The sequence below is a fragment of the Zootoca vivipara genome, chromosome 14, assembly GCF_963506605.1.
Source record: "Zootoca vivipara chromosome 14, rZooViv1.1, whole genome shotgun sequence".
In the NCBI taxonomy this organism is placed as follows: Eukaryota; Metazoa; Chordata; class Lepidosauria; order Squamata; family Lacertidae; genus Zootoca; species Zootoca vivipara.
The window spans coordinates 39,138,492-39,153,318 of NC_083289.1; the positions used below are offsets into that span (position 1 = coordinate 39,138,492).

The 14,827-nt window shown below is 45.7% G+C and overlaps 2 protein-coding genes across 7 annotated transcripts in view; one reads left to right on the forward strand and one right to left on the reverse strand.

Annotated features, from left to right (window-relative positions):
• Positions 1-4,643, reverse strand: part of SNX29 (sorting nexin 29) — a 266,797-nt gene extending 262,154 nt beyond the window's left edge. For both annotated transcript variants that reach the window (XM_035130592.2, XM_035130587.2), the window contains exon 1: positions 4,506-4,643. Coding sequence is in view for 1 of the 2 variants with exons in the window: in XM_035130587.2 (XP_034986478.2) it covers positions 4,506-4,512 (7 nt within the window). In the remaining variant the exon portion in view is untranslated. The remainder of the gene's footprint in view (positions 1-4,505) is intronic.
• A 73-nt stretch (positions 4,644-4,716) lies between these two features.
• Positions 4,717-14,827, forward strand: part of GSPT1 (G1 to S phase transition 1) — a 38,101-nt gene continuing 27,990 nt past the window's right edge. Inside the window, exon 1 of one of the 5 annotated variants that reach the window (XM_035130477.2) lies at positions 4,717-4,764. Coding sequence is in view for 2 of the 5 variants with exons in the window: in XM_035130475.2 (XP_034986366.1) it covers positions 8,982-9,384 (403 nt within the window). In the remaining 3 variants the exon portion in view is untranslated. Of the gene's footprint in view, positions 4,765-7,350; positions 7,370-7,416; positions 7,578-8,712; positions 9,385-14,827 lie in introns of those variants that run through there. The other 4 variants (XM_060282808.1, XM_060282809.1, XM_035130475.2 and 1 more) reach the window with 4 other exon arrangements.

Below are 14,827 nucleotides of genomic sequence, written 5' to 3' on the forward strand. Positions count from 1 at the left end.
TCCTACTCAGGTGTAACAGGAATCTCTGATAACATGACACTACTGTGCCATACAAGTGCTTTAGTTTAAAGGAGGTGGAACAGCAAAGTTGTCCCTTTGCTCTTGGAGAAGTAACAATACCAAGGGAATAATATGATGATGAGGGTGTTAGGGGTGTTAAGGGATGGGTAGTGCCACTGGTGGTGGTCACATAATGCTCCTTCTGGACCAGTTTGTCCATATTTGGTCCCCACCCTGCAGTCACCTGTGGTTTCTAGAAACTGTCAGCATATGACAGCGGCCACACCTCAGGAATGGCCTTGACTGGCCAGCTAAACTAGGTGATGGTAGCTGATAAGGTCTCAAACTCTTGGTGAGTTAGGGACTTTCCATGCATGCAAAAACAGGCTCTGGCCGATTGAGCGAATGAAACCAAGAATAAAATAAATATATTGATAGATACAAAAGAGAGGGGGGATTTCTCCCTGCCGGATAGGAGATTATATTATGAAGCATCTTGTCTTTGTTGGTTGAAGGAATGGATTACATTGGAGAATCCACATACAGTATCTTAAATTTAGAAGGTTATGATAGTATCTTTGGATGGAATGCCTATTTGTGGTATGAAAAGGTGAAAGTACATAAAGGATTTACAAATCACATAATTAGGAAAAAATTGTATAGAGTATGTGATGAATACAAAAAATTATTGGCGACAAAACCACCACTTTGGCTCTCACCGTTGGAAGCCATAACAGTAAAGAAAAAGAATATGATAGAAGGTTGGACAACTTATAGAAAAGAGTTTAAATTAGAAAAATTTAAGGATTTATCAGGAAAGTTAACAACATGAATACAATACCATCATTTGAATGAAGTATTTAAGAAAGGTAGGAAATGAGGGTTTAGGGAAGAAATATCACAACTGGAGAGAGATCTGTTGGAATGTAAAAGTGCTGTCTAAAATGTATAAGATGTTATTGGATTGGGAGACAAAGCATGAGCAGGTAAAATATTCAGTACATTGGGCAATAGGTATTAGTTATAATATAGATATGGAAGTGTGGGAACAGTAGTGGAATACAGATATAAAATTTACAGCATGCTATGGTTTAAGAGAAAACTATACAAAAATGTTATATAAATGGTATCTAACACCAAGTAAACTGGCAAAAATGTATAAATCAAAATTGAATAAGTGTTGGAAATGCAGAGAGAAAGAAGGTACTTTTATCATATGTGGTGATCTTAAAGCTTACTGGGAAATGATATATAATGAACTGGAAAATATGTTTAAAATAACATTTTTTTAAAAAAAAAACCAGAAGCTTTTATTCTGGGAATTATAGGAGTAAAAGGTAAAGGGGCCCCTGACCATTAGGTCCAGTCGTGACCGACTCTGGGGTTGCGCGCTCATCTCGCATTATTGGCCGAGGGAGCCGGCGTATAGCTTCCAAGTCATGTGGAATTATAGGAGTAGAACTACCTAAACAGTATAGAAATTTACTCATGTATGTGACTACAGCTGCAAGAATGTTATTTGCCCAAAAATGGGAAGAAGAAAAGTCCCGACGAAAGAAGAATGGATACAAAAACTTATGGACTATGCAGAAATGGCGAAACTTACCGGAAAAATAAGAAATCAAGGTAACAAACGTCTTATAAAAGAATGGAAATGAGTTATTGAATGTTTACAAACAAATTGTAAACAGATGAGGACATTGGCAGGATTTTTGTAATAACCTGCAGTTTCATAAGAATATATAATTTAAGTAGATGAATAAAAGAATAAGTTAGTTTAGAATATGCAAGAAATGATAAAAAATACATTTAAGAAACCACAGAAAGAGGAGGAAGAAAGTTGAGTTTTGGAATGTTAAAATGACTGTAAAATTATTGAAATGTATATAACTGAAAATCACAAATAAATAAATTATGAAAAAAGGATAAAATGGGAGTACGTTATATGCATTGCTGTAAACTCCATGGAAGAAGGATGAGAAAACACAATAATAAATAAAATCAAAATCCTGTTGCAGCCTTCAGTTGTTTGCAGAGAGATTCCCATCACAGATGGCATTTTAATTTGCACTTTGGATGACATTGCAGGAATATATGCTTCAAATACAGCACAGGCATCTCAACCTATGTTATCCTAATGAAGACTTGGGTCCTCCACTTCTGGACTAGTTCTTCTTAGAACATTTAAGGCACTTTCAGAGTGGTTAACTAACCAACATAAACAATATAGATGCCTTCTTTTAATAATATGCACTTTATTGTGGTTTAAGGAAACAACATTGAAAAACAAGCAGCATAGAACAACCAATCAATAAAAGATGCAACATAAACCTTTATGTAAAGCACAACAAAGAGAAACCACTACAGCTTTAACTCCTGGATCATTATTTACCAAACAGATGGACTCAACAACAACTAATGAAAACTTAGGAGAACTTAGGTACCGGTATCTGAAGAAGTGTCCATGCACACGAAAGCTCATACCAATGACAAACTTAGTTAGTCTCTAAGGTGCTACTGGAAGGAATTTTTTTATTTTGTTTTAATAACAGAAGTTATTATAAAGTCATCAGTTATTAGAACTAAACAGTTGGTATCTGGTCAGCTTTTGCAACAGGAGGATCTGGCTATTCTGACAAACCAGAACCAAACGCCTTATACTTATGCTAAGTTCATCAAACTTGAAATGAGCCAATTACACCATAATAAGAAGCATCAGCAATTCTATTGACAGTTAACTATTTCTAGTTATTCAACTCATCATCACAGACTTGTGTAACTTTGCCACAAAGGGATGGAAAACTCCAAAGAAAATTTGGGGAGGGGGAGGAGTTGATAAATACTTTAGCTCTAAGAGACAGGCCAACACCTCACTCAGTCACAAACACTTTGGGTGACCTTGGGCCAGTCACACTACCTCTCAGACTCACCACACAGGGTTGCTGTGAGGATAAAACGGAGAAGGGGGAGATCTAGCTCCACTGCTTGGAGCAAGAGCTCCTAGGGGACAAGAAGGCTACAAATGGCATAAGTAAATAAGTAGATATACATAGAAGCCCAAACGGTTAGGGTGTTGGAGGAAACTGCAAGCAGATCCATTTGGCCACGTTTTAGGGGCTGCCAGGTGGCGCTGTGGGTTAAACCACAGAGTCTAGGGCTTGCTGATCAGAAGGTCGGCGGTTCGAATCCCTGCAATGGGGTGAGCTCCCGTTGCTCGGTCCCAGCTCCTGCCCACCTAGCAGTTCGAAAGCACATCAAAGTGCAAGTAGATAAATAGGGACCGCTCCGGTGGGAAGGTAAACGGTGTTTCCGTGCGCTGCTCTGGTTCGCCAGAAGCAGCTTTGTCATGCTGGCCACATGACCCAGAAGCTGTCTGCGGACAAACGCTGGCTCCCTCGGCCTATAGAGCGAGATGAGCGGCGCAACCCCAGAGTTGGACACGACTGGACCTGATGGTCAGGGGCCCCTTTACCTTTACCTATCCAATGCTAGCCCTACTCAGAGCATACCCAGTGAAATCAATAGGCATGATTATCTTCGGTTCATTAATAGCAATAGGTCTACTTAGAGTAGAACCTAGTTGGCTCTCATTTCAGTATCAGACGGCTTTGACATAAAAAGTGATGGAGGCGTCCCACAGTATGTGAATGTCAGCTGCTAGAGCTCTGCGTTCTCTAACCCATGAATGTCTACAGAAAGGGACAACAAACTACTAAACAGGGACAGAATACAGTACCCAATGCCAGAGAGCAATGTCCTAATACTTCTAAAAGAACAACAGCGTTTTTAATTCCATTCCAAACTTACCTTGCTAGCACCTTTAATCATTTATTTGCCTGCATCTATAGCCCACCCCACACCATGCAGCCTCAATGAGAGTTATGGCCTTGCATAACTTCATACACTATGTCATGAGGAAAGGTGGGCTTTGGTTTTACTGTAGTTTGCATCGTCATTTACTGTTGATTTCATCTTGCTGCTGCTACTGCTGCTGCTATTCTTTCAATTCCTTGCCTGCCCTTCACCATCAAGCCCCAGGGCAGAGAACACCAATCAAAACAACATCAAAAACAGTTTTAAAACTAGCTCCCATCGCAAGAGTAGAGTAGGGTCCTGTTGCATTCTCAACACTGACTTTTTCGCAACGCCCAAGAAATATTCGTCGATGAGCAAGCTACACAAGCGATAATCGACATAAAAACTGCAATCGGAAATTAGTCGCTGGAAGGCATTTTCTGAACACCCCTTTCTCTCTCTTTTTTGTCATGGTAAGATACAATTGCTGGCTCCAGGGATGCTGCTGCTCCTCTGTCAGTAGAGCGACAGAGTGTGTCTGAGCATGCACAGAGTGGCATTAAGAAAGGTGGGGGAAGGGGGCTTCCAGGGACGCTTTAACACCCCACCCCAGCACCACCCTTGCTGCTGTTGTTGTTGGGCGAAAGAGCAGCACCGAGACAGCCCATCCACCTCCTCCTCCCTTGCCAAGCAAAGCTTGCTCCACTCACCGCTCATGGCCGGCGACGGAGTTCCCCTCCGAGGGCAAGCAAAGCCACGGGATCCCCCCTCCGACTTTCCCGACTCCTCCTCCGCTGCCGCCGGGGCTCCTCCCTCCCGTCAAAGCCACCAGCGCTCCACAGCACATTTCCCCTCCAACCGGAAGTGATCTCAAGAAACCCGGAAGCAAAACACTTAGAACCCGGAAACCATCTCAGGCAGGGGGTCGTGGGAATTGTAGTCCAAACGCTCCATGGCGGCAAGAGTGAGGTAATAAAAACATGCTGCTCCCTCTTTTTCTTCCTCCACCTGCTTTTCCTGCAGTCGCTGAGCAGAGAGTCTCCCCCCCTCCTTCCCGAACTTTGCCCCCCCCCAACTCATTATTTGTGCGTTAATGGATGGCGGCTAACAGATTGAGGTTGAATCCTGACAAGACAGAAGTACTGTTTGTGGGGGACAGGGGGTGGGCAGGTGTGGGGGACTCCCTGGTCCTGAATGGGGTAACTGTGCCCCTGAAGGAACAGGTGCTCAGCCTGGGAGTCATTTTGGACTCACAGCTGTCCATGAAGGCGCAGGTCAATTCTGTGTCCAGGGCAGCTGTCTATCAGCTCCATCTGGTACGCAGGCTGAGACCCTACCTGCCTGCAGACTGTCTCGCCAGAGTGGTGCATGCTCTAGTTATCTCCCGCTTGGACTACTGCAATGCGCTCTACGTGGGGCTACCTTTGAAGGTGACCCGGAAACTACAACTAATCCAGAATGCGGCAGCTAGACTGGTGACTGGGAGCGGCTGCCGAGACCACATAACACAGGTCTTGAAAGATCTACATTGGCTCCCAGTACGTTTCCGAGCACAGTTCAAAGTGTTGGTGCTGACCTTTAAAGCCCTAAATGGCCTCGGTCCAGTATACCTGAAGGAGCGTCTCCACCCCCATCGTTCTGCCCGGACACTGAGGTCCAGTACCGAGGGCCTTCTGGCGGTTCCCTCGTTGCGAGAAGCCAAGTTGCAGGGAACCAGGCAGAGGGCCTTCTCGGTGGTGGCGCCCACCCTGTGAAACGCCCTCCCATCAGATGTCAAAGAGAAAAACAGCTACCAGATTTTTAGAAGACATCTGAAGGCAGCCCTGTTTAGGGAGGCTTTTAACGTTTAATCAATTATTTTATTTCATTTTTCTGTTGGAAGCCGCCCAGAGTGGCTGGGGAAACCCAGCCAAATGGGCGGGGTATAAATAATATATTATTATTATTATTATTATTATTATTATTATTATTATTAATTGCCGCCTTGCAACAAGGCGGGGTTCCAGCGCTCCCCAAGGAAGCAGCCGTGAGACCTTGACGGGAAAAGCTCTGCCTGGATCCCCACTGCAATAGATAATCGGCCAACCTCCAATATCCCATTCTTGGGCAAGGTGGTGGATCGGGTTGCCACCTTTGTTCTGGCAAAATAAAGAACAGGGCGGCGGTGGGTGCGTGGGTGAAGATTCCCACACCGCCTGGTACTAACCTGACTTCAGTGCAATCCATTACAATCTATTGCCGCCAAATCGGGTGGCCCCTCTGTCGTTTGTCACAGGCACACCCGAATTTGTAAATCTGACTGCTTTGCTACCCAGAGCTTAATACATGATCTTTCACACACACCTGGGTAAAGAAAAAGAATAGGTAATATTCCAATGAGGGGACGAGCTTTGTTCCACGTGTTAAATTACTGAAGGACAGAAAAATATTAGGGTGTCTCGCATTGCCTCCAACTAGCCAGAAGAGGACAGGGCTGCATAAACACAGCTGTCATCTAGTCCTTTATATGAACAAATCATCCATCCTAGTGGGAATACTTGAGGCTTTTACAAACTTGAAGGGCAAGAGTATCCAAAGTGCCCAGACTCGTTCCACAAGCTTCCTCTTTTCCCTGGAACGGGAAGCTCTGGGAAAGGGTGTGCTCAAATTGTCCAGGAGCAAAGCAAGGTAGTGGAATCATGACCATTTGTGTGATGTGGGCAGGGTGGAGTCAGCAAAATCCTTGGCATTTCTCAAAATGCACAAAGCTACAATTCCCAGCACCACTGATAAACTACGGTTCACAATATTGGAACAGGGTGCTTTAAATGCTTGGTGTGTATGCAGCCTCACTTCCTAAAGGTGCACCTGGCATCTTCAAGATACAACTTCTGGAGATTGCTGTAAGTGCACCTTTTTACCCTGGCTTTTGACACTGGCTTTTGATACTTCATATATTTTAAGGACCCATCTCATTTTTGTAATTGTTGGTTGTTTAAAACTGTTTTAAATATTGTGTCTTAATGTTGTAACATGCCCTGGGACCTTAGGGTAAAGGGTGGGTAATACATAAATGAATAAGAATAAGAATAAAATTCCCTATCCTCTTACCTATCAGTCAGCAGTCTATCACCCTGTAATTGGAGAGGCAACAATATCAAAGGGACCATCAAGTACTTTCTCACCAACACTGTAAATGCACCTGTTAGGCACCATAGTGTCTTGCTACCTGAGACTCCTATTACACTTTAGAGGTAGGTTCAAGCAGGTCAGGACATTCAATGCCCTCTTTTTTGCCATTGCCTTTCTCATACAGGAGCAATGTTGTGCTGAAATGTGATGGTAGTAGGACAGGTATTCTGGCACAGCACTGTTGTGCAGCACTGCCCAGGGCTACACGTGGGAGCCCAGCATCTGATTCTGCATGCTTAACTGAGAAGTGGAGGTGGTGCTTAGCAAATGACGCAGACATGTGCTGGATGCAGCCACCCAGAACTCAATCAGATAACAGTAGCTGTGTACAGGAAGAAATATTCCTACTGAACCACAAGTAAGAACAGCACCTGGAAGCTGGCTTGTGTTACTCAGTGCACAGGTAATTTGTTCGGTTTCATGCACAGGCGACATTGTTCTGGTAACTGCCATCACACATCGCTTGGGTAAAACCGTGTTGCATGATACAATCAGACAATACATTGAACCAGGTGATAGCAGAGTACGAAACGGTGCCAGAGCGTCTGCTCCGAGCCAGCGTGTTACCAAACCGTTTGCAACACGGGAGACCTATAGGAGCTTTGTGAGAGGTAAACTGCAGTTGCATGGTTCTTTGGGGGAAGCTATGTGTTTTAAATGTGTGCTAAAATGTACTTTAAATATATGTATTTTATGGGGGTTTTTAATCTTGTATTTTTATGTTGTGAAACACCCTGAGATCAACAGATGAAGGGTGGTGGTATACAAAATTAATGAAAAATAACCTAAGGAGCTGGAAGCAGACAGCCAGGTTTATCCACTGGGCTGGTTGCAAGCAAGAAAGCAGACACTTTGGGGGCTGCCTTGAGGTTGGTGGGCCAGTGCCCCATTCACACTAATGAACCAGCCTCTACTGGTTTAATTACAGCCAATGACTGAGCAGAGGCAGGTTGAAAACTAGTGTGGTGTAGTGGTTAGTGTGTTGGGTTTTGAAGACCAGGGTTCAAATCCTTACTTGGCCATGAAGCTCACTTGGTGACCTTGTGGGCTAGTCACAGCCTCTCAGCCTAACCTACCCCATAAGGTTGTTGGGGAAATTAACGAGGGGGAGAATCAGGCACATCACCTTGAGCTCCTTGGAGTAAAAAGGTAGGATAGAAATTCAATATATAAAACTGTCCATGTGGCAAACTATGTTATCAAGCACGTGCTGTGCAGCAACCACGTGGAACACAATCTGATTCATTCCATTGGAAACTATTATTACTCCTTCCGTCTTTGGTAACACCATCCACTTGTCCTTTCTCGCTTCTTTGTGCGAGGAGTGTGGAAGGAATATCCCTGTCTATACTTCCTCCCATTTACGAAATGCTTCTATCAACTTTCTTATGCATCCACGAAACTACATTCCCCATCTCCTTTCGAGAAGCGCATTGTCCCGCCTACGAATGCGAAGCGCAAAGCCCGCTGGGTCTTGTAGTTCCTCTGCGCTACGTTTCGAGGCCTCTTCTTGCGGGTGAGAGGGGGTGATTGAAGATTGAAACAGGAAGGCTGCGCAATGGCCGCTGGGAGTTGTCTTCTCATCGGTTCGATTCGCGAGAGGTGGGGAAGCGGGCGAGAGCGGCGTCCCTCACGTCGTCTCGTCACCCGGCGCGCGGCCTCCCGGGAGTTGTAGTCCCCCGCGCCTGCCGGCGTGCTTGCCGAAGGCAGGCACGCGGGGCCGGCTGAGAACTACCAAAATGGCGGCCGGGCGCTGATGCGGGAGGAGAAGGGCGTACGGCATCTCGAGGAGGCCATCCTGCGTCGCGGCGGTGGGGCGCACACGCGGAGCGGCCGGAGCGAGCTCGTAGGCGACGACGACGACGGTGGTGCCGCGTTCCCGGCTGCCGCGCTTTCCCCTCCCCCGCCCCTTCCCCTCCTGCCGCCGCCCCCCACCTCAGCCCGCTTTCCTCCCAGGACGTCGGGAGCCGCTTCGGAAAGCGCAGAGGCTTGTGGGGGGGGTGGGCAGAGACAAAATGGAGGCGAACGGCAGCAGTGGCAGCAGCAGCGACTCGGCGCCCGACTGCTGGGACCAGGCGGATATCGAGCCCGGCGCTGGCCCGGCCGGCTCCTCCGCCCCCGGCGCCGCCTCCGGCGACGTGCCCAGCCCGGCCCAGCTCGACGCCGCCTCGGCGGAGCAGCAGGAGCAGCTGCTGGGCGCGGCCTTCAGCCGGCACCTCAACGTCAACGCCAAGCCCTTCGTGCCCAATGTCCACGCCGCCGAGTTCGTGCCGGCCTTCCTGAGAGGAGGCCCAGGCCCGGCCTCCTCGTCGTCGCCGCCTTCCTCCACCTCCGTCGCGTCCTCCGCGCCCGCGCAGGGACTCCCACCGCCGCCTTCGCCCCCGCCGGGCCTGCCGCCCCTGACGTCGCTGCCACACGGTAATTTCGCCGGGGAGGAAGGAAAGGGTTGGGGCGGGGGGGGGCATCGCTCCGGGGTCGCTTCGGTTCTGGAGGCCTTGAACTTTAGGGCGTTTCAACAGCGCCATCCTATGCGCGGCCCTGTTGAGCCCCCAGGTAAGTCGTGCGCGGGATTGCTACCTTAATAATAATAATAATAATAATCAGATTTTTTAAAAATAAAAAAACAACTTGTGCTCTGATCACGTGCAGTTCCTTATTACGACCAGCTGTAAGTGTTCGATTCTCCCTCGCCTTCCCCCCCCCCTTCACCTGCTTAACTCAACAATCCCGTGAGGTAGGCTTCAGAGAGGATCAACTGTCCTAAGGCCACCCAGTGATCTTCATTACTGGGAGATGTTTGCCTCCTCTCTCCTCCCAGCTGGATGATCTAACCTCCCTACTGCGTTGTGTGTGTGTGTTGTGTGTTTTTTAGGGAGAATGTGAGTTAGGGTGGTGGGTCAGGAGCCCAGATTAGGGAGAAGGAAAGGAGCAATCCCAGTACAGTATTTGAACTTTTTAGAAATGGGGGCAGAGAGGTGGTCAAGTTCGTTGGGTGGTAGCAGATGGTGAATGAGGAGGAATTTACTATGATCTGAGAAGGCAAAGCCAACGTGGGCCAACTTTAGCAATGTGCCCATGAGGGGTTTTGGAGGGAAGGTCTTAGTGTATGTGTTTGAAAGATAATTGAGTGGGGTTGGGGTAACCCTTGGGGAACCTTGAACACCTGAGAGATTAGGGTTGGGGAAGGTCCTGTGTTGTGATTGTTTCTGGCAGTAGTGTGGAGCCATGCCGACTGCACTGGGGCAAGCAGAAATGAGGAGTGACTCAGGGCAGCTCAGTGGCTGTGATGCAAGGCAGGACGTCACTTGCCTACGTTGGCAGAGGAGGGGAAAAGTCTGTTTCCGGTTAGATGAGTTGCTATGAAAGCCACTCAGAAAGACTTCCTTGATGCCATTATATTCCTAAACCACCTGTTAACATGACGGGGTTTTTTAATACAAAAAAATAATGTTACCTTTTCCCCTTGCTCCTCTAAGGAGGCCTTCTCCCACAGTATGCTAGGCTGAGAAATAGCAAGCCAAAGTCACCCAGTGAGCTGGAAATGGATTCTCTGTAGTTCAGCAGTCTTATCAACTACATTACACTGGTTGTCTTCCAAGTTAGCAAAAGTAAGGAAGGCAACCAGTGCAGAAAAGGGGATATTGTAATCTGAAGACACAGGAGAAGTAATATGACAGATATGAGGAGAGAGATTTTAACATGGTGAATTACACTTGAAAGGTAGATCTTACAGTATTTGTAGTGGGTAGAATGATCAGATCAGCAGAAACTATTTGAATGTGTGTTGTGCACTTTAGATGTTGTGTTTCACATAGGGGTTCTTGTGGACTCTTGGTAGGGTCCTTTTTGGGTTTTTTAACCCAAAATGTATTAGGTAAAGGTAGAGGGACCCCTGACCATTAGGTTCAGTCATGACCAGCTGGGGTTGTGGCACTCATCTCGCGTTATTGGCCGAGGGAGCCGGTGTACAGCTTCCAGGTCATGTGGCCAGCATGACAAAGCCGCTTCTGGTGAATCAGAGCAGCACACGGAAACGCCATTTACCTTCCCACTTGGAGCGGTACCTATTTATCTACTTGCACTTTGACGTGCTTTCGAACTGCTAGGTTGGCAGGAGCAGGGACCAAGCAACGGGAGTTCACCCCGTCGCAGGGATTCAAACCGCCGACCTTCTGATCAAAGCCCTAGGCTGCGTCCCAGTAGTATTACATACTAGGAAATAAAAACCCTGGTGGGGTTGGAATCTTGCACATGGGCATCTTTTTCACCAGGTGGGACTAACCATCTGACTTAACTTAGGTTTATTGTTGTTAGATTTATGCTGCTATTTATTTTATAGGTTGATTAAGCTTATTCATGCTTAAAATGCCATAAAATACTCTGGCTGCTTTATACTTCCATAATACAGTACTGTTACTAGCGCTTTCCATTAACTTAACTCTTAGTGTTTCCTACAGTGGGTACTTGAGTCGGTGACTAGGTTGGAAATGGGGAAGGGATACCGTAGATGTCTTGCTTCAAGGTCATCAGGTGAATCAAGAAGAATGGTGCAACATTCTAATGGGAGCTGTGAATTAGAAAGCATGCCTTTTCCTAATATCTCCATAAGATTTGCAGTATTTGTGGCATGACTGCTTTAATGTAAATTACAGTATCCTGTTTCAAACAACTTTCCTCTTTGCTTTACTTTATTAGGTAGGCTTGATTCTGAGTCTGTATCCCACTCTTTCTTCAGAAAGCACAGTGCAGCTTACATGATGCTCTCGTACAGTCTTCTATGTAGTCATGGGCCAGACTGAGACATGCTTAAGTTTTTATTCCCCCCACCCCAATCTTAAATGTCTTCAAAGGGTGCCTACATGATCTTGTAGTCATGACCATATCTCAGTCAGTACCCTAATTATAGTTGAGCATGTTAGCTAAGGAATGTCCCTGGATTACTTTATGCTTGAAGTGGGATGCTCAATTGCAGCAAAATCTCGTGCATGTGTTACTCAGAAGTGAGCCCCATTGAGTTCAAAAAACATCCTTCCTAGTAGCTACTCTTTAGGTAGCCTTTGGAAAGTAAAAAAAAATTGCTTGCAGGCAGGGTTTTTGTTTTTTGTTTTAGTTGGGAGAAAGTTGACTTTTTATTATTTCAAGGTGTCAGTGAGGTGCAGATAACTAACATAGCTCTGTGTAAGGCTTGTGGGGGGATGGGTCTAGTAATTTCTGCACATTTACCAGGGTTGAAATAAGAATACATGAGAAGAAGCCTTGGGTTCCAAATAAGTCCTGATTGCCACTCTGCTTCATAAATTCAAAGCTTTCTTGCTTTTTTTACTTATGAAAATAAAAGTGTGTCCAAGCTAAGATATTGCATGTATTATGTGAAGCATATCTTGAGAACGTCACACTCACGGTTTCCTATTATCTCATTTTAGCAGGTTGAATATCTATATTACTCTGCATGAGTATAAAGTTGCTTGGCAACACTGACTGACTTATTCCTGGGGATATCATAGTTGTTTGGGTACTTTACCTGAAACATGATACATATGTATCCAAAGACACCCTTAATTACTAGGAATAACTGAAAATGAACACTTCCCATGAAGTCTCTTTCATATTAGCTAGCTGCCAGGCAGCCAAGCCACTCTACTGATATACAGTGGGGGGGGGGGCTTGTGCATAACATTTCATAGATTGGGAGCAGGATCTGTAGTAACAGCAGCTGTCATACTGTACCATATACGTGACAGTTTAGAGATGTAAGGAACTTTTTCCTCATTCAATTTCTGACTATCCTTGTATGATCGAAGAGCCTCTGACAGCCTGGAATATATCTCTGCATACAGAATGTAAGGTATTAGTTACTGTTTCAATTCAAATACATATACTTGTGGTGGCTAAGTCAGGTTTGAGTATTTAAGAAAGCTTTAGGCATTCAGTATCAATATGGTACCATGGGCTGGGGTGGGGGGTTTTGGGGGGTGGGGGTTGCTGTTGTCGCTGTTGAGCTCTTGTAGTGATTTGTGTGGTTCACTTTGGTTGTGTATTTTATGATGTTTTGTTTTATTGTTTGTGACTACTTTTGTTATGTTGCGTGTGTTTTCACTTTGCATGGTGTGACCTGTGGAAAGGTGGCATTCCGAGGAGAACTAAGGTGCCAGCCCGGAAGAGTTGCTTGGGCATAATTTAACATTGGAAAGTGTTTCTAGAGCAGTGATTCTTATTCGGAAGTGGCTCTGCCTAAGCAGATAGAGCAAATTAATCAGGGAGGCTTTAAAATTTTCACTGAATGGGTGTTTGGTAGGAGCACCAACCCACACCCAGTCACTTAATTAAGCAACGTGATGCAGGAGCTTATTTTATTCAATACTGTTACCGTAGACTATTTTTTTGTAAGATAGAAAGCTGGGGGCTATTTATTTTACATACAGTACTAGCTTTACTTTTGTCCTACTTTTCGTCTCCAGAACTCAAGGCAACATTCATGGGTTACTTGCAGCGTTCGAAATTTACCAGGATGGCACCTGATGTGTCCACCATCTGGAGCTGCATGCCTGGGGATCCTTGGATCTTGACTATTTTCACAATTAGCAACACACCCTGTAGAATTCTATCCATTATATTTTATCTGCACAATCAAAATGAAATTTAGGAACCAAAAACTCATACTGTATTGAAAAATAAGACTTTTGAGCCATCCAGCCGGAAAATGGCCACCAGGTAGAGTGGTACCTCGGGTTACAAACGCTTCGGGTTACGTGTTTTCAGGTTGTGGACCGCAGGAAAACCGGAAGTACTGGAAAGGGTTACTTCCAGGTTTCGTCGCATGCGCAGAAGTGCTAAATCACACTTTGTGCATTCGCAGAAGCGCCAAATCGTGTCACGTGCGTGCGCAGACACAGCGCTGCAGGTTACGGACGTGCCTCCATCACGGATTACGTCCGCCACCCGAGGTTCCACTGTATTCTGTCTGGCAACTGTAACCCTGATTTAAGGGGCTCATATACCTGAGTTTCTAACACTGGTTACTTGCCAGGCTCAGATCTGCTTAACTTGGAGAAGGAGCTGCATCAAGGCCAATGCGACGCTATATGCCTTTGTAACTATATTCCTGATCTTTGCTTTAATCTTTGTAGCACACACAGAGCTACTCAACCACCTTTACTTCAATATTTGTTTGATTTCTCTTGATTGGAGAGTTCAGGCTAGTTTCTTTTTTTATTTTTAGGCTTAGAAAGGCTTGCTTGATAGAGGATGGGTGTCCCATCTCTTAACACTCTTATCCCTTCCAGATCGCTATTGACTACTATGTTGAGCAGACTGCTAGTTCCTGCCCTGAGAGTTTATCCAATGTAGTTCTACTCAGAGTAGATCCACTGAAATTAATAGCATTACTAATGTAAGTATTGAATTCAACGGGTCTACTCTGTAAAGCTCAATTGGATACTACCCTAAACCTTTGTGGCGAAGGCCTGCAGTGAGGAGCTCAGCTGCATGATTGGCATGGAATATCATGAGTATTTTGTTGTGTGGAGCTCTAGAGATAGGATTTTGTTGCAAGAAAGAGGCATTATGTAAAGCTAGTGAGAAGAGGACAAATATGAGCTAGATCAGTGTTTCCCAACCAGTGTGCCTCCAGATGTTTTGGGACTACAACTCCCATCATTCCTGACCACTGGTCTTGCTAGCTAGGGATGATGGGAGTTGTAGTCCCAAAACATCTGGAGGCACACTGGTTGGGAAACACTGAGCTAGATCAAGCTTCCTCAACCTCGGTTCTCCAGATGTTTTTGGCCTACAACTCCCATGATCCCTAGCTAGCAGGACCAATGGTCAGGGATGATGGGAACTGAAGTCTCAAAACATCTGG